Raw genomic sequence first — 26278 nt, forward strand, 5'->3', positions numbered from 1 at the left:
TTTGTTTATTTTTATCCAGTAAACATATCTGGTGTACCAAGGGCCCGCATACGTTTGGTTGTTGGTTAACGCCACAGCAACATTCCAGCTATATGGCCGCGGTCGTAAATAATCTTGTCTGGACCAGACAGTCCACTGATCAACAGCATGAGCATCGATCTCTACAGTTAGGATACAATGACATCTGTCTAGGGCTAGGCACTTGGGAATGTATATTTAGTTTAGGGACTGTGACACAGACAATGATCGTGTGGTGTGTACATCCATATATACCGATGTCTTTGTCGTCGGAGAGCCTTTTCACCCTGGCTATTGTTTATTTTTTGTATCGTCATCATTAGTAATATCGTCGTGGTATGGCGGCTGTATTCGTAATCGTGTCTGGACCAGACAATTCACTGATCATCAGCATGGGCATGGGTCTACGCAAATGGTGGCAGCCAAGTCAGCGAACCTGACCACCCGATTCCGTTAGTCACCCGATCACCTTTAACGACAAGCATAAGTTGCTGAAGACAAGTTCTTACGTGGATCTTCATGGGGATCACACAAGTAATAGGCCAATCACTTGTTGTTTACTGCAGGTACTTGAACGAACAGATACACGTGTACGTCTGTGTTAAAGAATAGGAGTTACAAGGGCATCGGTGCTTTTATTGCTTCGTCTTTGCTGGCCCAGGTGACGAGTTTTGTTATTGGTAGATCAGGGGTGTCTTTTTACAAGATTACTCAGATCGCTTGTTCGAATTTAAATTCGACCCGATTACGATCTTGATGTTTTATCAGAGATTAACCTCAGAGAATCTTGGATTGTTCATTGCAGGAACAGATGATATGGCCAGCACCCCTTTCGTCAGTTTCCACACAGAGGAATGACTGGGTGGATAATTTTTTGTTTGTCTTTTAACTCCGCACTCAGCTATGCGGCGGCCAAACCGGAAGTAAGGATACTGGACGAGTCCATGGTGATTATCAAGTGCACTGGATGGTCGAGGATGAGAATAGACATTTTTTGTCTGTGCAATTAGTGTTAACCTGGTTCCCGAATAGACTCACCATAGGCTCCCGAATATTTTTAAGTGAATTGTTAACCGTTTGCATGTATTTATGACAAGTGTAACCAGTAGGGCAGGATGGGCCGGCTCACCCTTTCAGGAACAGCTGGTATTATCATTGTTCGATTGCGATCCCTTAACACTTGCTCTGTCATGGTCTGGTCCAGATTCGATTGTTTACAGACTGCGTCGTAAAGATGTAATAGTGCTGAATGCGGGGGCCAAACAAACATATTCGTGATACAGCCAGTATTCTACAGTGGACTTTTAGAAGAGGCTTCTTACGAACGTGGAAAGGGTTTTGTCGTATCTAATAAAAACACTGTTATTGTAAACTCTAGGAAATACTGTTCTGCTATCCCGTTAGCAGGGTAGCCTGGAGGTGCTGATGAGGAATACGGGTTCAGGAGGCGCGCGTACGTGTGCGCAAGTCGACCCGTAATCATGGGTGTTTTACGATGTTACCCGCTGCGATACCATGCTACAAATACTCAGGAATGGCACGTCCAGAGACAGTGTACATTCTCACTGCCGATGAGACCTAAGGTAACAACAAGCACCGAATTTAAACCGCATTTGGTAAGAAGCGACCGGGATTCGAACCACTGCTCTTGTGGGCAGGACCGCTGTCAAATACACCACGGAGGTCGTCCGGTACGTTTGAGGGGAAAACCAATTTGTCAGATAAATAATAAGTAAAGTTTGATAAGATAACATATCAAAAATAAATAACAAATGAGTGGCTGAAGTTAGTTAGAAGCATGGGCGCATATATTCCCACGGAAATCCCCACGATACAATCCCCAACTGCCCCTACACAGCCAATCATTGATCACATGATCATTCCTACATAAATACTTCCTGGTGTTTCCCTGTTTTGCAGAAGGGGCACTGTAGAGGTTTTAGTTAGTGAAACAGATATTCTTCGGTTCACTGCAAGCAACCTCACCTAGAATCTGACCATGCGTCTGTTATTATATAGTAGGTCACGAAAGTTATTAATGATCAAAGTGACGAGGCTGAGTTTGGTAGACAGGGTACTCGGAGTTACTTCCCTTGTTGAACTGTGCTCTGGACAAGACATTTGCGTATTTCAGTCTGCGTTGTGAAAGCACGCTCCGGTTAAGGGATGGTATTGTGAGCACCGATTGGGGTTTGGACAAGAGGGGCTGGGGGTGTGGGTATTGATGGGACAATGATATGTGCTGTATGGATTTGGCTGGAGTAATATTGTAAAATGTATTGTCTTTGACCTTAAATTTAGGACATCTTGATCTTTTGTATAGTACTTCAAGTTGTGCAGCTCAATGTTATTGCATTGTTATATTACACAGTGTTTTAGGGCATTATTGCTACTTGAAAGACCCAAAAGGTGGGGGACGGACGGAGAGAGGACCTCCCAGTTTCTTCCACCGAGGCTGCTTTGATTAGAGAGATGTGATCAACATCATGAGCATCGATCTGTGCAAATATGATGAGATGGCGTGTGTCAACCAAGTCAGCGAGCCTCACTATCCGACCCAGCAGCAGCAGAGCTAGCAGCAGCAGCAGTAGTAGTAGGAGGAGGAGGAGGTGTTTGCAGTTGTTGTAGTACCATGAGCAAATGGTATTTGTAATAGTAGCGGCGTAGTAGTTGTAGTAGACGTAGTAGACGTAGTAGTAGTAGTAGTAGCAGCAGCAGCAGTAGCAGTAACAGCACAATGTAAGCCACATGTAATGACGACGTGACGGTAGCTTATAAAAAAGGAGAAGTATTACTAGAAATACCTACACATACGTGAGTGTTGAGTGCATACACAAACAGTTGTAAAGGCCAACACATCAACAATAATAGGGACACTTTTAAACTAGATATCGAGGGAAGAAAAGTAAAATCCATGCATTCCGATTCAGTACTAATAAGAAACGTAGAGTTATCTCCCTTCCATAACTTTCCTTTGAAGCAAAATGTTCCATTTTCGACTGTTTGGCCTATCTGTTGTTTCATTGTCTGAATCTGACGATGGTGTAAATGACGCCAACGTTTCAGAGACACCTTGTTTTTTTGTTTAAGAGTGAAACAGGAGGGATGTATGAGAGACAGTCCAAATGGCTAATCTGTGAATAGAGACACTTAAACCTTTCTTAGCCAAATGGACTGGTCTCCCGTGTAGTCACCAGAATGATGGAATGAACCAGAGACCATATTCCGGCATATGATCTCTGGAAGGAAGGAACAAACGAGCGAATGAATGAATGAATGAATGAATGAATGAATGAATGAATGTGTATCCTGTACTTTATTTGAGAAACTGTCTTAGCCATATAACTATCGCAAAGACATCATGAGGGTATGGTAAACTGTCGTATCATATCTATGAAACTACGAAACTGTGGAATCCCCCCAATAAGAGTGTCGTAAATCTGTGATAGCTTCTGACCCATCCTGAGTACATTTACCTCCATCCATGATGGCGGCATACTTTGCAAGAGATATTAAATATTATCTTAACTCATATACGAATATCGCTTTCTGATTGGCTAAGCGCTATTCTATTACTTTCAATGTACCCAGCTTACAGGCGATGTATTATTTTCAATGTACACCGCTGGCAATTCCGAACTCTTCTGGTGCTTCACGGTAGTACTTCTTTGTCTCGAATACCATTGAATCACGCATGAAGCACGGAAATTACCGATATTTTGCGATTGAAAATCGATGGAAGGGAGATAACTCTAAATCTGTTTACCTTGTGTCGTCTGCATAATGGCGATTCGCCTCGCATTCAATAGAAGTGCTTCAAAAAGCTCGAAATTAAACGGTGTTCGGAAAGATAAATACGTTGTTCACTGGTCCCTCGGGGTCCATCGGCTCATGTACAATCGAGGTGTGTTTATGAACATAAACAAACCTCGAGGGTACATGAGCCCATGGGCCCCTCGGGACCAGTGAACAACTTATAATATGCAACCGTGGCCTCGTATAACTCAGGGTAAGTTAATCTTAGTTCACACTTTATAAATGTTACGGGTAACCGCAAGGTCCCGATGTCATGTCCCCGCTATTGTATTTATATGAATTTTTGTTTGCCTGAATGTTTACATTTTATAAAGCAAATCATTTCAAAAGTATCACAGAACCATTAGTGTTTCTCGCACCTCTACATCAAGAATTGTGCTGGACGAGGACTTTAAACAACTGAATTTTCAGTCAGAGTTTATGTTTTTACACAACTAAATTTTACAAGAGTTTATGTTTTTGTTCATTTGACAAGGAACGCATATAGTAAAGTATCGTAAATTTTCAAAATGATATAATAGATAAGTATTTGATGAGAAAAGTATATTGCCTACCATAAGAGACAGATCACTGCTGAGATTAACCACATTTAAATACATTCAAATACAATGGATGTCAATTAATTTCATTTACATGACATGTTTAAATGATCCCAACAAAACTCTATACAAAGTGGAATTTGCTCACATACTGTAGTATTTTTCAGAATTTAGATTTCAAACATCAAATACAAAATGGGTTGTAACGTCTGTGTGGATTTAAAGTGTCATCAAACTGTAACGTTGTTTTTTTTCTAGTAAACGTCAGTATATGGAAATGTACTGACATATCGACATCTGTTTTTATCACAAGTTATACATTGTACACTCAGTGTAATTACTAGGCAGATATAAAAAAGCCAGTAAAACTACTGATAGGCATTCACAAAGTTAACAATAATCAGTATTGACAACCGACGACGAAACTGAAAGCAGCTATTCGTTCAAACGTATCATTTACACCTGAGACTCTTATTTTCATCCTTGACTTTGCAAGCGATGTGTTTCCTCAGTGTCAATGATGTCAGTTGAAGAGAAAACAGCGAAACATCATGTGGTTCATTATTTCTGTGTGTATAGTGTCCATGGTAACATTATGATATATGTAAATCATTAATTTTTCATTTAAATACTATAAATATTTTAATAGCAAATCACCGTGTAAATTTTGACACAACCTTCAACTTCTAGTGAAAATTAATAATTTCAGGGTCAACTATACGTATCACGATCAAGTATCGATATATTTATCTTCTTGTAAAGCATCGGTATCATCTATACTATGATATATCGCCACAGCTCTATATAGGACGTTCCCTTGTGTTACCGTGCACATGCCACATAGGCTTTGTACTCAAGAAAAGTTAAAGATGACTCGGACAACCTGTATTAACAGTTAGTCTGCAACAGTTTTCTTTTGAGTAGTATAGGTGCACAAGGATGTACGCACGAATTTGTTTTGAATACTTTATGGCTGTTCACACCCCAACGAATATGAACAGAACAGAAGTACAATATCACGATGGGTGAGCATGGATCATCATCACCCAGGGGATTCAGAAAGAATGCTTTGACCTGGCGAGGCATTCATACATTTGTTTCACTGAAAAGATATATTTGAGCAAGGTTGAATAGATACGTGCTCTGTAATCAACATATTCATTTAAGACAAAAATAATATGTCTCCCTTTAGTTGTCATTCCAAGCAGAGTGAGTGAGTTTACGGCACGTTTAGCAATATTGCAGCAATATCACACCTCCACTCTTTGTACCCATGTGAGGAATCGATCCTGTGTCTTCAGTGTCATGAACAAACACATAAGCCAAAAGGCTACCCCATCCCCTCCCCCTTTCATCGATCAAACCATTATTAAAACACTTGTGAATATAGCGTTGACAGAGTGATTCCAGTCTGTGTCTTGCTATAATGCAACCTGCATGGTGTTATATCAACATGCTGTCAAAATGAGCTTACACATACATATATTGCTCAAACAGACAGATTAAGGATGTGTGTTTCATACATACACACTTATTCCTCAAACGGATAGATTCAGGATACGCGTGTTTATACATCCAGCATGATGAACCACCACACCACAGCCTTTTCAAGCATCCGTTATTATCTACACATGTCTTGACATGCCGGCAGCTTATTTACTGATGTGTTTTGGTAAAGGCGGAAATTAATCGATTTATTCCATAGCCTTTGTGATGTAGATATTGGCCTCGCGACGCCTCATACTGTACTGTAGAACGAATCATTTATCTACGACTAAAATTGTGTATTCAACGAAGCACTGCGGTAGCTGTCACTCCTCATAGTGTTACTGGACTGTGTTGGCGTATGAAGGTCTCTAAAATGTGTCCAGGTTCTCTATTCATTTTCTGGATAATTACAACATTTTTCCATTTCTGTTTTACTTACGAGTGTGGACGCTTTCTGTTATTGGAACCGTCTATTGAACCTGTTCTGTTTCCATCTCAGAGGATGAAAGTTAAAAACGTGGTCCAATGTGAAACTGCTTGTCGACGAGACCCAACATGCAGATCGTTGAACTATGATTTCAAAACTGGGTTTTGTGATCTTAACACGTATGACCATGGCTACGAAGCGACCTCATCAGCGGTGAAAGATCTCCTCCAGAAGAATTGTGAAGTAAGTGTAATATATACCAATACTAAACACAGTATTTGCAAACTTTATGCATGCTGCCGGGAAGATCCGGGTTAGATCTGGTCTTCAGAAACCCATGCTTGCTGTAAGAGGCGACTAACAGATTTGGGTGGTCAGCCTTGCTGACTTGGTTAGACCGCTGTTATATAACTGAAATATTGCTGAGTGCAATGTTAAGCAAGAACCCCCCCCCCCCCCAAACACCTTTATGCATGCTAGGAAACTGACGTGAGAGTTTTCTCATGACCAACGTTTGTAATTTATGCATCATTTGGATTACGTGTTGGCAAGTGTAGATCCCTTCCGGAACGTCTGCGGCTTTTCGGTGTTCGTTGCACGGAGGGGCTGTCGCTAGTTCATGCCGTATTTGGGCAACGGTGTGTGCCGAATGCTGTCCCGTATCCCTGTGGCGGTTCTGCTTTCCCCGCTGGCTGTTGGAAGGTACAAGCATCTTTCTTCTCGCATGGACATTTGTCCACCAGTCTGTCGAGGAGTTTGTGTCGAATGCACCAGAAAGCGCAGGCATCGTCGTACAGGTTCTCCATGTTCTGGGTGCAGTCGGGGATCTCTATTTCTTCTGGAGCCTCCAGCGGGAGGCGTTCCTGGAGAGTGTAGTCCATGTCTTTGTTTCGCCATAGAACGCCGTGCAGCAGTTGTCCTTGGGTTCCAGACAGCAGTCGGCGGCGAGAACGATTCAGAGTTTACCCGCTGCGGGCCGAAACTGGTCGGATATAGACGAAATCGACTATTTTTGCCGTCTTCTGCGAACTCGCGAAGTAGCAAGTAGAGTTCGAGAAATTGGCGAGGGATCTGGTACCGCTCGTAGAAGGCTTGGCCCGATCGCTCCAGGATTTGTTTCTCTTGGTCAGAAAGCCAGACGTGGGGACACTTCTCCAGCAGGGTCTCGAAGACTTCTGCCTTCGAAGACTTCGGGCTCGGAGCCGCCCCCAATTCGCGTGTATCGGGCTTGCGATATGTGGTATTTCCTCTTCGCTTCCCGAAGGGTCAAACGACCCAGTCAGATCCCGGCACAGGCCTCGCCCGATAGCTCGGTTCCCGGCATTGTTCTATGCCTGTGTAACTGTTTGTCTCTACCCGGGGTTTACCTTCGCCTTTACCTTGGACAGTTGGTTTTTTTCTGCACTGGATTCAATTTTGTTTTCCGTATTCCTGTATTGGGGTTGGGTCCAAAAGTGTCTGCATACAAAGTGTCTCTAGGATATGCTCAAATGCAGCTGTACCTTGACCTATTTGGAAATCCCCGTATAAAATACATAGCGACTTTGCTTTGCGGTTGAAAACCATCACTCTGTATATTACTCACCCACACCCAAAAAATAGGTATAAAAGATTGACAGCCCAGGACCTTTTTAATACAGCTCACAAATATGGATTTTCAGATGTCGTTGACACTTTCATGACAACAGGAGAATTTTCATGCAAAAAGGTATGGAACTCCACGCCATCACGAACACACTGAATGGAGAAGTAATCTCCAAGGGCGTCCAAACATGCAGAGATTTGGTGCAATTCATACACGCCTCCCTCCTCATCGTCTCTGGAACCTGTTTTTGCGGTATAACACGGCCATTCCCCTGTCTGTGCTTTGACAAAGCTGAGTGTACTGCCCGTCACACTTGGACTGTGTCTATTATGCGAGACTGAAAGTGAGGACATTGTAAAACTTCAGCTACTCTACTGTGACAAATAGGTTGAAAACAGGAAGGCAGTGAACGAGCATCTGATAACGTGTGTATTTCTTCTCCACAGTCAGATATGGGTTTAGGCCACCAAAGAACAAACCGTTGCGGCGCTTTGTGTTGACTAACATCCTGTGCTTATCACGTGATTTTTGAGTACGCACAAAAGTTGAAGATGCAGTGGTTATGTACAGGCCAGCATACACCACTAGATCTTTTTGTGCAAGCAACAGTTTTCTCCCCAAAGTAAGGTGGTGGACATGTATGTTTTGGGGTATTACCAAACAATAGGAGTACACTTTTGCCGGCATTATATTTCAGAGGCCATTTACAAGAGCACTCATGATCAAAGCACACATTTAATGCACAGTGTAAGCCATCTGTGGATTCACTTATAATAGTTGTGTCATCTGCTAATAAGATACCCGGCACATTACTCCATGGAAGACGTGGAAAACCGTTTTGTAATCTTTCCAGTGGGTATAATAGGTCATTTATATACAATGAAAATAACCAAGCTGACAGAACACAACCCTGGCCAACACCTTGTTTTACAGGAAATTGAGAAGATGTAACTCCCCCTATTTTAACACAAGATTGCATTGAAGTATATTTAATGCGTATGATAAGCCACAGTTTACCATTTATAACCCAACGTTGCGTTTTATAAAATAATCCACCGAGTCATATTCTATCAAAAGCTTTTTTGGTTGGCTACAAAGACGCAATACACTGGTAAATTTCTTTCCTTGTAGTAAGCTATACTTTCTATAACGTTAATGCAGCTGTTTTAGTGCCGACATCTTTACGGAATCCAAATTGATACTTGTGTGGGAAGGACTTATTGTTACAGCACCAATTTTCATTTCTTTCCATGATGACTCTTTCGAATAATTTGCTTCAAGTAGCATTAACGTTATTCCCCGGCAGGCCACCACTCATGATAGCTGGGCTAATCTCATGAGCATTATTGCCAAACACATCAGTGCACAGAACTTAGCACTCTGTATTTATGATAATAAGATGCTACACTTGCCTAGTGATCATCTATAATTTATTGTGTCCTGTTGCATGTTTCAAATACTATTGAACTTTGCATTTGTTCACAAATACACTCAAGGCCACACAGCATGAGAGAGTAATAGAAATGATAAACATGCGGGCCTGCCACGCCTGTGAACGTTTGGTTGTCACAAACTGTCAATAGACGTATTGAACATTTCAATAAGACTGGCAGGACTGTCGACCAGCCTAGAACAGGGGGAACACAGGTCACTACCCCCAAGGAAGAGCAATTTCTACATTTGAGGAATCGGGGCTTACAGCTTCGGAAGCGGCATCGACCGCACTCGGTCAAGTTGTCAGCAGACACATGGGTATTCGACGACTACAGTATGCCGGAATTCGAGCTCACAGACCATTCAGTGAACAATGCTGACATGTCAACATCGCCTGAATAGGCTGATGTGGACACCAATAACATCAACGTTTTGCCTCGGCCGTATCGTTCAGAGCATATATGGGACTTTCTGGACTGAAAAATTAGAATGAAACTAATCACTCCAACAAACCTGAAACAACTGGACCGTGCCATTCATATGGAGTGGCGAAATAACCCGAATGCCTTCACTAAAAGTTCCTCAACGTCAATGAGACGTCGTGAACACGCATGTTTTAATGCAGAAAAAGGAAACACATGGTAATACGTAGTGCGCACCCAAACGATGACAAATGTGTTTTGATCTGGAGTTCATTGATATAGTTCAATATGACTGAAAACATGTAACATTGTGTTTTGATACCAGTTTCATTTAATTAAATTTCGCGTCTTATGTTGGAATAAACTCCAGATGTTAGCCAGTGGCCTTACTATTAACATAAACAGATATGAAATACACAATTTTTGTCTGTGTTGATTTTATTAAGATTTTTAGCACGAGCCACTTTCTTTTTGTGTTGAGTATATATGATTTCTTCTAAAATATGTACAAAAATATGTTCAACCCTGCAAACATTGATGGAAATAAAGAGCATTCATTCCATTAATCATGTTTTACACCTACATCCTGTTTCAAACTTACATCCTGTTTTACACCTAGTGTTCTGAAGAGAATGTTAGTTACTTTAGTTCATATATCTGATCAGTAAAAAACCATAGCCAAAACACACCTTTACAAGAATCATGAACATTGCATCAAAACGCAACAGTCACGCCTCGTGCATTTTCAGTTTTTGCATGTGCAGGGTCGTGTACATGCGCTCTGGACGGCGAGTTGTAGGGTCGAAAGTTTAGTGTTGATCAACACTGTTGTGAATTAAGACAAATAGTTGCCATATTCGGGCACTGTTCACAGTTCGAAACGTAGCTGTAAAAACTCAGAATAGTTATCTAGTTTATGTAGTCTGGAAAAAGTGTCAATATTTAGTTTTGTGAACGGTGTAGTAAAAGGTGTCAATTTTTAGTTTGGTGGTCGGAGTGGCAATAACATTGTTTGGTTACCATTTAGTTGAGCACATTTTTTCATATTTAGCATTTACAAAGTTTGTTTCCACTGCGTATCGCCTACATTCTGTTCCGGGGTAGAATATGTCATCAGCTACCCATATTTGCCATAAAAGGCGATGCTTGTCGTAAGATGCGACTAACGGGATTGGGTGGTCAGACTCGCCGACTTGCTCGACAGATGTCATCGGTGCGCAGATCGATGCTCACGCTGTTGATCACTGGATTGTCTGGTCCAGACACGATTATTTACAGACCGCCTCCATATAGCTGGAATGTTGCTGAGTACGGCGAAAAAACCCCACTTACTTCCTGATTTACACCGACACCCTGTTTTACACCTACACCCAGGTTTACACCCACACCTTGTTTTACACCTACATCTTGTTTTCCACACACACCTTGTTTTACACTTACATCCTGCTTTACACCTACATCAGGAACGATATTTTCCCAGTTTACACCTACACCCTGCTATTGATTACAATTCCACTACATCATTTTCATAGTGAATTTAATTTCTCATCACTAAATGTTCCAGAGAGCGTGTTAGGCTAGATCGATGCCCATAAGGTTGACCGCTGGATTGTCTCTTCCAGACTATGTTATCCATTGATATGCTCGTTTGTTGGATACCTTAACTGCTATTTAATGGCATTAAAATGTCTGTGTCTATTTTGTTTTGTTTTATGTTTCTTTCTGTTTTTGGTTTGCTTTTTAAGGTTTGGGTTTGTCGGGGATTTTTTTCTGGTTGTTGTCGTTGTTGTAGTAAGTGTTGTTTTTCATAGGGGCGGGGTTATGTTACTTGTATCTATGGATATGCAGCTCTTCTATTCAAGCACATATTTTATATCCTTTCGAACTACTGATTCTACATGCATACAGAAGATCCCTGATCTCTCCAAGAGCTACAGGACCCGTGAAGGTCCCGGGGTAGAATAGGCCTTCAGCAACCCATGCTTGCCATAAAAGGTGACTATGCTTGTCGTAAGAGGCGACTAACGGGATCGGGTGGTCAGACTAGCTGACTTGGTTGACACATGTCATCGGTTCCCCATTGCGCAGATCGATGCTCATGTTGTTGACCACTGGATTGTCTGGTCCAGCCTCGATCATTTACAGACCGTCGCCATATAGCTGGAATATTGCTAAGTGCGACGTAAAACTAAACTCACTCACTCACTCACTCACTCCAAGAGCTACAGATGTTTTCTGGATACGAGCGTTGTCACTGCAGTTTCTGGCCCGCCGAAAGGCAGTGGTCACATGGCATCAGTACAGTGTCAGTCAACAAACACTAACGTTTTGTGCAAATTGTGTAAGTAGGTGTTACAGGAAGGACAAACCCACCCTTTTCGGTAACAACTGATGTCAACACTGATTGTGCTCCATTCATACTGTTTCATAACCATTTTGTCATGACAGAAACTGAAATCTGTAGATATGAAGCTACAGTCCGATTGTTCAAGTTATGAAAAAGGACATTTGCGTCAACAGTGTTTTTGTACTTTCAAACAACAATGGTCATCTGAAACGATTCAGAATCGTATTAGCTGGTTTTCGAATTTTGGGCCGAAGGTCCAGGTTCGATTCCCAAACAGGTTAAGACATATCGTGATTTGTAAGCTATTTCTAGATGCAACGAAACAACCAAGATACTTAATTAACTCTCTCTCTTGAAGGTCCGTGGTGTTGACACATGCGCAGACTGCACACCGGGGTATCGGTGTGTGCACGCAGCCAATGAATATATGTGTCTCTTCGGGCAAGCATCAACACCGCTGACCGGTAAGTTTCTTATAAATGGCTAACGTAAAAATATGTATCTTCACAGCAGTCCCAGAGAAAAGCCATACATGATCTGCAAAATGAAACTTTTCTGACCACCACAAGCCCTCCTTAATCTTTCATGAAGAACAGGTGCTAGTTAACATACATTGCTGAACCCTTGAAGATCTGGATTATAATTTATCTTCAGTAGCAAATACTTGTTCGTTCCGTTCCGTTTCGTGGGTAGAATGGGTCTACAGCGCTCCGTTGTTGGTCGCAAAAAGACGACTACATTTTGGCAGCCAGTTTGCCGTTGGTTGCATCCAAGTTGATGGAACTTTTTCTGGATGGTTGAGGGTAAAGTTGTCAGGAACTGTGTACCTTTGCAGTATACATGCATTCGACCCTGATTTCAGAAGCCCTGGTTGTAGAAAGGGCCCGTTTCTATATATCGGCTATTCGTCACAAGTATATTTGTGCACACATTCACATATGTAACAGCTGAACTTTGTCATAAGTTATATTAATTCACTTGTCATTTATCATATACCATAAACACCCTAAATAGGAACAGTCTAATATCTGGTAGTCACATGTACATTAAAACGTGTTGAAGTCATTTATACTCTAAGGTAGATCAAACCTTTTGTGTGCTTAATGGAAACCTTAAGCAACATGTTACAACATGCAGTGAAGCATTTGAATCAATATTCATTGAGTGACATGAAACATTGTCAAAAACAGCGAAAATTAAAGGTGCTGAAACACCCCAGCTCCTTGTTTGATTCGTACGTCCAAACACCAGAGTCTCGTGCGTGTAGAAGACAGACTTCCTGAACAGCTTGGGAAGCATCTTTCAAGGCATGTACAGTTTGACAGTGTCCTTGATGACACTCCCCGTTGGCTGGGGCAGGGATACAAAATCATGTTCCTGTCAATATGCATCTGGAAATAAAAAGATGAGACGTGTAGGCGAACTTGATCGCACAGCTGAAAATAATTCTTCAAACGTTGATTCCCTGGCTTTCTTAAAGCTATTGGTTATTTACACATCAGTCTCCATCCTTTCAAGTTATCTGAGGCAACCTCTGGGATTTGTTGAGAAGTCAGGTCTCCGTGATGGTTCTCTGGTCGATCCTCCATGTTGCCAGCATTATCGCAGTGTGTTCTCAGAACGTTTAACGTTTCACCATTAAGGAAGAAGGCATTATTACAAAAAAAACAAATAGTTATCACTTAGTGTTTCCTCGTTCATTCCTTCCACAGTCTTTCAAAACAGGTTATTTTAATATCAGAGTGGTTGTATAGGTCCCCAGTTAACTCCGAGTTGACACATGGCAATATGCCTGTCATATTTCTGAGGTAACCCTGTGGTACGTCATCGTGTGGTGGTTGCAAGGACGGTTCTGTGGTACTATGGAAATGAGTATAAGTGCTCCTTCCACGTCCTGGGTTCGATTCCCTACATGGGTACAATGTGTGAAGCTCATTTCCGGTGTCCCCCGCAGGAATAATACTAGAATATTGCTAAACGCTTCGTAAAACCATATTCAGTCATTCACTCTACCAGGTCCTGTTCTGCCTGACAAAAGAAACACACATGTGAAAACCTAAAGGTCTGATTTGTTACTGTCTTTTTTACTTCAATTCACCTCAGAAAGAAATGAGCCTGAGAAACCATCTGAAACGTCTAGCCATTGATAATTGGAAAAAAAACACCCAAACAAACATCACCATTTCAATAGTATCAGAAACAACGGGAGAAGGAAACACCTTTACTACAAACTTTGATGTAGACTGCAACGAAACATGTCCACTACACGAGCTACACATAGCACCAGGGACTCATGTTATACACTGTCAGCTCTTGACGCGTTTGCCCGAATCATGTCTCGAGATCCTCTCAGAAATCTTCGATCAAATACGGACTTCATAGAATTGTTATTCTTCGTGACACGAAGCCATTGTTTTACCAAAGCCACGCCGGGATCCTTTGAATGACAGATCTACTTGATTAACCAGCTGTGAGTGTAGAAACATGGAACCCAGGGTAAATAATGGATTAATTTGGTACCAGGAACAACCAAGTGTAAATATTTAATGGGGTATCAAGAAAAAGCGCATTATTGTTGACAATGTATTCGACTCCTTTGTTAAACATGCTATGAGAATAGTATGAAGTATTAATTACTTTTGATCTTGTGAAAGCACACGGAACTACCGAGAAGCATACATTTCAAACGATTTGCATGGTTTGGGTTTGAAAGGTGTTTCACATCAGTTCATATCACAGCAAACCACGTGGTTTCAACCTTCTCTGATCATTACAATCACACGGAAGTCACAGGTACAATGTGTGAAGTCCAGGTCTGGTGTACCCCTCCGTGATATTGCTGGAGTATTGTTAAAACCAGCGTAGAACTACGCACACTCACTCATTACAATCCAGAAAGCAGTATGTTATCGTATTATTCACCATTAAAACGGTGAGTTTTTCAAAGTCTATGTTTTAGCTGATTTATTAGTAACATTATTCGCTTTTCACGGACGATATTAGCATACAATTACAACACGACTATACTATTCTATTCTCTTTAGTGCCTTTAGGATATACAATAATGTAAAGAAAACAGCCATTTTCGATAAACAAATATTGCAAATATATCATGCTTTTGCTGCTGGCCAAACCGACATCGTTTTCTGTCGCAAATTCATTTAAATACTTTGCATTTAAACCAAATACTAAGCCCAGTAGGACAGCTCGACACTCGCCGAAGGGGGCTGTATCTATATTCTCCGCAGTAGTATATTGGCTACTACCAAGCATCCATATATGAAGGAGCAAAGTCAGTTCCCATCCCCGCATGGTGACATGTTCCCTATATTGTCACTGTTAAGACGTGAACAACGGAGTACAAGGAAAGTAAAGCGTAAAAGGTAAATCAAACCTATCCGGGTAGACCTACAACTGCTGCCATGTAGGAAACAGTCGATACTTTACATCACATAATAGATGATCGACAACTCTCACGCCAGATACTAAGATAGAGGGCACCACGGTCCATTCTAGGCAAAGTGGATATGACGAATGTTTCGACTTGCTGGATGCCAAGGCTTCAGAAAAACCCAAGGTTCACATCTAGTGAAAATCTACGCCGTTTTAAATCAGAACAAGCTGATTTTATTAAGTGATTTATAAACCATGAATGTGTCTTTGGGTCACCACAATCAGTTAGACACAAAGCAGTCAAAGCAGTCAAAGCAGTCAAAAGATCTTACGCCCCAAAAGGGAAATGTTACGGCATATTTTTTATTATTTAAATGTACCTTGACCAGCCTATAAAAGCGAGACTATGAGATTGCATGAGATTATCATGGTTGAATGTCATAGACACATAGAGGAGATGAAGAACGAATTAACGCACATTTTTCGTACTCTTTTGACCATTACATATGAAAGACTTATGGTTAGTCTTAAGCAGAACACCAAATTCATTCTTTAAAAACACGTGGTTTATTATTACCGAGCGATTGAAAGTTGCATCACTCTCGCCCGCCAACGAAACCACAAACGTGTAACGTAACTGTGTCGCCAGAGCCCTGCAGTGACATGTGAGGAAGAGTTTTTCAGTTAGTTTTATATAAGATGTGTAACAAGCTCGTCAATTGGCTGATTTCACGACGTCGTGAAAGACATGCTGAATCGTCGACGTTGTGTTGCCGTCAAATGTTCCAGGTGTCTTGTGATGGTGTCTCTATGAACAGATTTCCACCGGGGCCCTCAGTTCGTGCTAAATATGTTGTTTTTGAGTGCGAAGCGAGCGTTTTGGAAGCCTGTGCGTATCAAATTAGTTATACATCTACCTCGCTTCCAAGATAGAAGATTTGGGACCCGTGAAGGTCCCGGGGTAGAATAGGCCTTTAACAACCCGTGTTTGCCATAAAAGGCGACTATGCTTGTCGTAAGAGGCGACTAACGGGGTCGGGTGGTCAAGCTCGCCGGCTTGGTTGACACATGTCATCGGTTTCCAATTGCGCAGACCAATGCTTATGTTGTTGATCACTGGAGTGTCTGGTCAAGACTCGATTATTTACAGACCGCCTCCACATAGCTGGAATATTGCTGAGTGCGGCGTAAAACTCAACTCACTCACTCTCTCTGAACCTATGTTACAACGTATTGCAATCTTGTGCGTATCCAAACAAACTTATATCATATATGGCGACGGCGTTGAGGAATCACATTACAGTTTACACTCTGGGAATCTAATCTTCTTGTAAAATTAACACAATACGTTCGTAAATAATTAGCCATGTCTAGAGAATGATGCTTTCTTTCATGATCCTCAAAGGTCCACAGAGTGCTGATCGATCTCAAGTTACTAGCAATCAGTTTAGATTGTCTTGTCGTCAACAATAAAATAGTGTCAGACATTTATTTTAACACACTAGTTCTTAACGCAAACTATGATTGCCTTGGTTTTATCGTCCTTTGATGACTTCATTTCCCGACGTGTATGTATTATTTATGCAAACCTTTCTTGTCACCATATGATTGACATACTGCTGATGTGTCTCATAGTTTAGTCCACTAACGCACCCTTGCGTTATGACTGCCTGGTTTGGCCTTACAACTGTAAACAGCAATATTCCAGCTATATGGCTGTAAATAATCGAGTCTGGACCAGACAATCTAGCGATCAACACCATGAGCATCGAACTACGCAATTAGGATACGATGACATGTCTCAGATCTAGAGTGCTAAATGGAATTGGTCGGTTATCTCTCTTGTATAAACAAGAACAGCAAAATACGTTAGAATGTACTCCAACGTCAAACAGGTTAGTCCTCTAAGTCTCATGCTTCAGTGAGCACTTAGCGACACCTCACATAATTACCTGTAAATTCACCAGACCATTGAAACCATTCCTCCTAAACGTGATTGTTTATTTTCATTATTAAACGTCGTCAATAAATCGTTTGTCTGGATCTGTGGGGCAGACTGGAATTGTTTGTAGGATGGATACTATGATGTTTACAGTACATTTTCATTATTTTATGACAAATTTACTCTACATCCGATCATTCCTTAAATATAGTAACAATTCATCCAAATGACAAACCATGGTATGATAATTTGAGGAGGGAATCGGGGAAAGAGATCGGTTATGGAGAAAAACCTAGAAAACTGAAAAAGAATGTAAAAACTTCAAGTGTTAGAGAAAGAGAACATTCAATCTGAAATGGTAGGCGAAAGAAATTGTTTTTTCTAATATTGATGGCCTACTTTTGGAATTATATGCTGAATATAACATTTCTTATTGGAAATTATTACGATATATTTTAAAACCCGGGCTCTGATTTGCATATTTCTCTTCTGAAGCAGAATGTTCATATTTTTGAAAAAAAAAAAGTTGAACAAATTTCAGGGTATGAAACTCCCAAACATTTCAGTCAGATCACGGGGCTGGTCAGATATAAAACGTACCAATCCTGACCAAAACTGGTCAAAACCCGTCCACAAAATATCTTCATATATACATGTCTAAATTACAACCAAACCGTCTGGCAGGTGAATTCGAGAATCTGTCAGTAAATTATTAAAGAAAACTTTGCATTGCAATCTCGTGTGTATCCAAACATGTAGAAACATATATGTCATGCCTCTGAACAAGAAAGGGCACGCATCTAAGTAAATTTAAACCGTATTGATTTTAATTGATGACTAAGTTTGAGCGAAGTCCTCGACTTTTTAAGGGTGGTGTAAACCCAACTAGGACCCATGCAGTTAGCAAAGGCACTATAAGTCCCCATGGCCCTTGGTATGGTGATCTACCTTCAGTTGTTGGCAATCTATAGTCAGTTTTTTTGTTGTGTATTGTGTGTATAGTGTTATTATTTTGATATTAAATGCTAGTTTTAAATATAACTGTGATACCCGAGTTCTTTTTAAGTTTATATGTTTTCGTCACGGTACGAGAAAGGAGACCACTCTATTTGTTTACAGTTATAGAGGTATTTCTCTAATACGCTGCATAGGAAAATCTGTGTACTAGTAATATTTTCCATGTGGACAAATTATTATAAAAGTATCCGTCACACTTACAAGCAGATCATTCTACTGTCCGCCAATTAATTGGAATTCACCATCAAATCTGCACATCTCTCATCACAAAAGAGTGTATGACAGATATTGATGTATCCAAAGCCATTGATCTTGCGGCACAAAGGGCTATTAAGAGACTTGTGGTATTAGAGGCTTATACTTATATTGGAGACGTGTGGTATTAGAGGCGAGCGTGTACAAAGGATCTCGAGTTACATAAGTGATCGTGATCAATACAAGCTGTATAAGGAAGGCAATATCAACACACTTGGACCAACCTTCTTTGTTCTCGGTGTTTTATTTAATGTACATACCCCATTGTAATCCAAACTAATAATAGCGATTTGAATCTATGATCTTTTGTGGTGAAACAAATGTTAATCCTAAATTGAAAAAGATCTGAGATTTAAATGTTTAATTGGCAAGGTAAAAGTATGATAATTCGCAATCTTAATTTCACTTTATTTGATTTACATTTTGGTTTGAAGCGAAATTAGGGATATCTGAAACATATATGGCCATATAAACCTTCATGCAAATCCACGTACAACGGACGGTATGTAGGAGGTCTGTATTAGGCTTGGTCACAATTGGTCACGGCCTTTTGATGTAGATCCAGATTTAACTACATCTAAAGACACCAACTGTATCGTTTCAACCTGAAAGATTCGGTTTGTTACCGTGGCAATGCTTTGAAAATCTACACCACTTCCTATTAGAATATAAACTGTACAAGATTCAAAGAGAGACGTATACATTAATGTTAAATTTGAAATTATAGTATTATAAGACGTCTCACTAGATATGACTATTCAACAGAATGAATATGTTTTCAGATGAGTACATACTTTTATTTATCTATCAATCAAACGTTTTGTGTAATCAGATAAATTGAGTCCCTTCCTCTAGTTTCTCTCAAACTTTCTTATACTTTTTCTCCAATCCTTCCTACGACACATAACATTGAGAATGCATGTATCTGAATGTCGGGGATGGGGGGATTTTAAGTGGGATAACTTGTCCCCAGTCCCCTTTACAGTTGTGAGTAGAACATTTTTAACTCAAATCTCTGGGGTAGCCAAGTGGTTAAAGACCCTATCGTCACGGCCGAAGACTCATGTTCGATTCTCCACATGGGCAAAATGCGTTAAGCGTATTTCTGGTGTCTCTGTCGTAACATTGCTGGAATTTAGGACTATGCTAATTCACTCACTTTGAATCTGTTTTCAGTGGTAGATTGTGGCCCATCTGACCCTTTCCCCAACGGAGTTTTCGTGCACAACAAGACCACCTATACTTCCCGGAGCGTTGCCGTTTGTAATACAGGTTACACTCTGTCGGGTTCTTCCAGCGTGGAGTGCTCAGCTGAAGGACGGTGGCAAACGTTCAACGGTTCGTGCCACAGTAAGTAAGATTTCCATGACTATAATATGCTTTTTTATTACCCACGTGGTCAAGGTATGGGTACGTGCTACTTAGATTAGTATGCACCTACACTTACGTTGACCAGCGAGCCTGACCACCGGTCAAGTAACTTTAACCCGGATCTTCACGGGACATGGGAGGACAAAATACGGACAGACAAGTCGTTTAATGCTCTGCGTCTCGCTGTACTCACCTTTTGTGGGAGCGAGGATTCACTGTTCGGCTCTATGCTCCCTAGATTGAACCTTGTTATGAGTACGGGTCGAAGGGTTCAATAAGACAATTACAAGTCTACGACATCCTGCTTGTATTTCCACGAGCATGTGGACATCAGGTTTTGGAATAAATGTTCCAAGTACTGTTCCAAGTCTTATGAAGATGCAGTCTGCATGGGTCCCTGGGTCTGTTGCGTCTACACCTACGCTCCGATACTGAGCGTTAGCGCAGGGGCAACAGAGCCTGGGAACCAGGTTGATGAAGATAAACGTTCCGACATGAAATGCGAAACGGCTCTTTACATTGATGTGTCAGTTTCTATTCGCAGTTGTCGATTGTGGACCTCTTGGTACTATTCCTAGCGGCAGTTTTAACTACAGCACCACAACCTACGGTTCTCTCGCCCATGTTACATGCAAAGCCGGGTTTACCTTCTCTGGTAGCAACGACAGTGTATCTTGCACGGAAGCTGGCCAGTGGGAAAGTCCTTCTGGAATTTGTAAAGGTTTTTCATGTTGTTGTTTTTTCCGATTTTCTTCAGTTCACTGTAAACGTCTGTTCCCGAAGAACAGGTACAATAGTTGGAAGATATATGTGTTAATGTGGTGCTAACAATTTATAAGTATATGTCTTAATATTAAGCTAGGGATTCATAAGTAACCAAAGTAGGTTCCTCGAGCGAGTGAAATTATATTCAAGCAGTATTCATATGTTGTCTCTGATCAGCCGACTGGGGCATTGTTGTTAAAGCGTTCACTTCTCACGCCGAGGACCTGTTCGATTCCCCACATGGGTACAGTGAAGTACATCTCAGGTGTCCCTCGCCTTCTTATTGCTTGAATATTGCCACATAAAACTACACTCACTCACGCAATCAGAGACGAAGGAAGCCTAGTGATTAAAGCGTCCGCTCGCCATTCCGAAGTCCCGAGTCGATTCTTGACATGAACACAGCGAGTGAAAAGGATGTGTCATCAGTCACTATCATATTGCTGAGGGAGGCAATGAGACCAAAAGGAGTGGTCGGATAGCCTTGTGGTTAAAGCGTTTCCTTGTCTCGACAAAGGCTAGGCTTCGATTCCCAACACGGATACAATGTGTGAAATAGATTTCTGGTGTATTGCTGGAATATTGATAAGTGTGGTGTATAGCCCAACTCACTCACAAGATCCACAAAAGTTATGCAGTGTCTATTGTAAGCGTATTTTCTAATTCAGGGTCCTTGATATTTGTCCTAATCCTAATCGGTAGCTTGTGATTCCTCTAGTAACGAGACAGATGCACAGCATATCGTCACTTATTTTCAGCGGTTGATTGCGGCCCTGTTCCTGAAGTCCAAAACACGATCATGTCCTACAACAGCACACTGTATGGATCTACTGTCACTATCACCTGTGTCAATAATACCGACCTCTATGATGGAACTAACACAGGGGTGTGTGATGAACATGGCCAGTGGATCGGGGTGCCTGTGTGTAAGAATAGTGAGTAACAGCTTTAAGGAAATATACTGAACAGGAAAAGAAAAGCAACTTTTTGTCAAGTTCTTAAACAGAAGACAAAAGTAAACGCTTACTATTATGAGATTTCAAATCAAGTTTAAATTTACACGTTGAATACAATACCTTACTTTAAAGATTTTTTTGCGATTGGAGACGTGGCAATCGGAACAGAATAGGAGCCCAGCACTTTCATAAGATACATGTATGTGTTTACATGTAATGTGTTGGCGGGCTCGATGGTTACCTGCTTTCTGTTGTGTAATACGATGCTCATGATATCAATCACTGTTGTCTGGCCCTATTACTGCAATATTTCTGAGTCCGGCATAAAAGAGACATTGGTGATTGAAGACTGAATTGATCTTTGAAGACATTCATGTAATGCTGACTGAGAGGTTTTGATTTAGTTTACTTAATAGTAAATGTCGGTTTGTTGTTTAACACCGTGCTCAGCAATCTTCCAGCTATGTGACGGTGGTCTAAAAATAATCGACTTTGGACTAGAAAACCCAGTGATCAACATCATGAGCATCGGTGTACGCAATTGGGATACGATGACATGCGTCAGCCATGCTTTACCACCCGATCTTGTTTGTCTCCCCTTACGACAAGCATCGATTGCTGAAGACCAATTCTGAATAGTGTCCAGGACTTCGGTTCTGAGCCACAACGAAGCACGTGTAACATATAAGACATCTGATTAGGGCTGGGACGGATACTCGGGTACTTTCGAATCTGGGTCGGGTACAGCTGGAATCGAGTCCTATTTCAAGGAATTGATTACCCGGAAAGGAGGAGAACTCTATAATGACAAGGGCAAGTAACTGTAATCTTAAGCCATATGGATGACTCGCATGTTAAGTTGACTGTACGGGCTCATTTTGAGCTTGATGCAAATAGAAAGAGAGCCAAATGACTGGTACCATGCCAATCTGCTGCGGAAGCAGCACAATGCACAATGCACAAAGATCTTGTACTAAAAGATCCTAAGTCATAAACGTTTTCATAACATTATGTAACTGTGTTCATTGCTTATCAAGTTAGTTCATGAAAAGCCTTTCTAAAAGATAACATTGAATTTTGTCTTTAGTTTCTACCTGTTTTATTTCAATTTCATGAAACAGAGCTTTTACATTTGCGTCATATCTGAATACATTGAATAATCGTATGTGATTGGAATATCAATTAAAACTGAGGAATTAACATATTAAAACGAACGTATACTAGTATTGAAAAAGCACAAGTCATTCTATTTTGCAAATACAATGATCGACTTGTTATCATTCCAGAAGAAGAAAGAGTATCAGAAATAGAAGCACAACTCACGCAACCCACATGTGATGCCAATTTAATTACTATACATTTTTTAGTTAACAAAGAGTTATTAGATTCAGAAGATATATAGTTATTCCAAAGATGATACAAATTTAGAATATTGATTTAACATTAGTTTTTTAAAGGTGATAATATGCATTTAGATACATTTCTTTGTCCCCAAATTGGAAAAAAGCATTTCAATGCGACATTTATCAGAATTAAATCAACATAAATATTTCACATGCAGCCAAGAGTTATTCATGGCTCTGAATTAGTCTGTACTGTGTAATGTGTGATAAACTGCAGGTCAAAACAACCAGTCATCCTTGACACGCGCGAAACATTTTTGCTAATAGTATATATTGCGTTACTGTATAACCTTTAGCAGTCAGTAAATACATCAATCAAATAGTATTCCAAACTGACGAGTAAAAGAAAGTACACAGGTGTAAATACGACAGCGATGCCAAATTTGTGTTCTAACCAGTAAACGTACTGAAGGACACAGATTGTATAAAACGCAGCCATCATGTGCCATTTGCCAAAACGCAACCAAAAATATTTTTACGTGTTTTGCACGAATTTTTGCAAAATTGCCATTATTTTCCCACGTGCGAGCACTTCTTGCACACAAGATATAGACCCCGTTCGTCGTGAAAACTGAACAATCACTTGACAAAAATCTCTCGAGAAACTGCCAAGATTGACGTCGGCGCAACGAGAACGGGCCACAGGAATGTCACAAATGGGTGCTTCCAACAGTATATTATTAAAACTCATGTAATGCATTGTGCTTCAACGTACAGTTTCATCAAAAGGTGTTGTCATTTATATCTTATTGGAAGAAACACAAGCTGTGTATTTTCTTTTGCTCGTCAGTTTATGTAGTCTAAATGACATAGGTTCAGCTAGAATATCACATATGAACGTAGTGGTTTCCAGCTGAATGAATAACTGGTCCCTTTCATATTGACGGGACACACATTTTTGGTGTTTGTCTGGTTTATTCGGGTTATTATTAAAGACGATACATTATGTACGCATGAGCAGTGAGTAGTCAAATCACAGTAATTAGGGGAATGAAAAGTTCTGTGTCTTAACATATCTTCTGTGTTCACGTAGCCATATACGTAATTGTGTCGCTCTGTATACTATTTATAAACAAACGTAAATAAAATAGCCTGAGATAAAATGTCTTATTGTCATCCTTTCAAGTTTTCTATAATAATCTGTCAGTTCGTGATTGACATTGAATAATCAGAAAGTTGACCGAAGCCATGTACTCCTAACATTTCCGGGTACTCGATTCCGATTTCGGTAAGTACATGAGGGTACTCGATTCCATTTTTTCCTACCCATCCCAGCCCTACATCTGCAATCCGTACATCCATCATTACTGCAATCCGTGTTTTCTTACATTGATTACAATCATCATAATACATACACTGGTTTCAGACACTCAGTTAATTGATGGGTGGGTCTTGCTGCTTCGGGCCACAGCCGATGTCAACATTTCGGTCTACGACGTGTGGGTGAATGACACCATTTACCATGATCACCCGGCAGTGACTGAGAATTTGCAACCCGGATGTATGACCCTCGATACGTCACTTCCGTGTGATATGCATTTCAAAAGTAAACTTGTAACAACGTGGGAAAGCGCCGATATTGGCCAGGTAATTGCTATGTCTCGTCAGATGAAAACTGAAGAGGTCTTTAAGTATTAAGGATGGGAAGAGGCACAGCATTAATTTTACACTAGTAAACGCTAGGAAGAAGTGAATACAGTTGTATAGCATATTTTATCGTATAATGAAAACAGCATCGTAATTATTTTCGCAAATATTTGTGTTCTATCTGTCTCATGAATTTGTGTAAGAAGGTCATATATATATACAAACTCTTATTTTCAGGTCAAAGTGGTCGTTTTGAAAGAGAGCACTGTCAGAGCAGAGGTTGTTTTTGATGGCGCTGGGACTACGAAAGACAGCTGGTTCACCCCAAACCGCATCATCAGCTCCACCTGGACAGACATTAAAACATCCAGACATAATATTTTCAGACTCAGTGGGTAAGACCATTTATTGAAATCTTTTGGTCAAACCCATGAAAACACGGGTTAGATTTGGTTTTCAGTAACCCATGCTTGTCGTAATGGCGACTGATTGGATGGTCAAGCTTCTGAATTCGGTTGATACGTTATCACATCCTAAATTAGAACATCGATGCTCATGCTGTTGAATACTGGATTGTCTGGTCCAGACTTGATCATTTACAAACCGACGCTCGAATATTATTTAGTGCGGCGTAGTACAACAATCAACCAATCTTTACGTATGACCAGTGAAGATCCGCAGACATATAACTGGACTATTGCTGAGTTCGGCGTTCAATAACAAACATCTTTGTCCGTTCCAATTCTGTGATGTATTTTATTGTATAATTATGTATTCTCCTCTTCCTGTTTTAAGGCAAGGCCATATCAGCCGTCGGTTCCAGATGAACAGTTACTTTTCAGAATGCTCAGGGGACGTTGGATGGCTTGTTGTCGTAGACAAACTCCACAATAACCCTTGTTTCTGGGAGAAAGCTGCTTCTAAACCCAATATTTTGTACAGTGCTGGAGTAAATGCATCAGTTTGTGCTGGTAATTATGGCAATATTTTAATCAACTATGTATTTAAATGAAAGTATTGGAAAAGAGTGAACTAGCTACGGTTGAATACTATTGCGTAACACCTTCCAAAAAATATTTTAATTCAAATTCCATTTAATGATTTCTTTTTGATTTTCAGAGTTTGAATCCGGTGATGTTATGGCGATACTGGCAAAACAAGGAAACTCAGCATGATTTCTCAGTTTTTGAGACAAATGATTAATCTCATTTACATATTTATTCGAGGGCACCACGAATAAAGGCCATTGTCATACTGTAGTGACATAGTTTATCTGCTGTTGTCTTGTTTATTGTCACAGGAGAGGTGAGGAAAGGCGAATGGCCTAGTGATTTAAGACTTTGGAATTCCATAGTTGCATCGTGAGTTCAAATCTGATGTCTGATCCAGACAATTATTATTACATCGTCCTGGTTTCAAATTTCATGAACTTTTAGACTGTCTATGAAACCAATCCCTTCGGCATAGGTTGTCTAACAGTCTCTCAGCAGTACCATTTTCCTTCCTCCGAACT

The 26278-nt window shown here is 40.6% G+C and overlaps 1 protein-coding gene across 1 annotated transcript; it reads left to right on the forward strand.

Annotated features, from left to right (window-relative positions):
• Positions 1 to 6234: 6234 nt before the first annotated feature.
• LOC137296733 (uncharacterized) lies at positions 6235 to 26035 on the forward strand. The gene is made up of 9 exons (XM_067828568.1): positions 6235 to 6531; positions 12435 to 12540; positions 19860 to 20033; positions 20599 to 20775; positions 21578 to 21754; positions 24545 to 24765; positions 25003 to 25160; positions 25561 to 25736; positions 25885 to 26035. The coding sequence occupies exons 1-9, from the start codon at positions 6235 to 6237 to the stop codon at positions 25938 to 25940; spliced, it is 1542 nt and encodes a 513-aa protein (XP_067684669.1). The 3' UTR covers positions 25941 to 26035.
• The last annotated feature ends 243 nt before the right edge of the window (positions 26036 to 26278 follow it).

The sequence above is a fragment of the Haliotis asinina genome, chromosome 9 (assembly GCF_037392515.1).
Source record: "Haliotis asinina isolate JCU_RB_2024 chromosome 9, JCU_Hal_asi_v2, whole genome shotgun sequence".
Taxonomy (NCBI): Eukaryota; Metazoa; Mollusca; class Gastropoda; order Lepetellida; family Haliotidae; genus Haliotis; species Haliotis asinina.

What these genes read in the sequence shown, in the direction of transcription:
- LOC137296733 (XM_067828568.1), top strand. Translation starts at nt 6,235, where the DNA reads ATGTGTCCAGGTTCTCTATTCATTTTCTGGATAATTACAACATTTTTC. An exon ending in GGTGCCTGTGTGTAAGAATA is followed by an intron (nt 21,755 to 24,544) that starts GTGAGTAACAGC and finishes CACTGGTTTCAG; the next exon opens with ACACTCAGTTAATTGATGGG. An exon ending in AATATTTTCAGACTCAGTGG is followed by an intron (nt 25,161 to 25,560) that starts GTAAGACCATTT and finishes TCCTGTTTTAAG; the next exon opens with GCAAGGCCATATCAGCCGTC.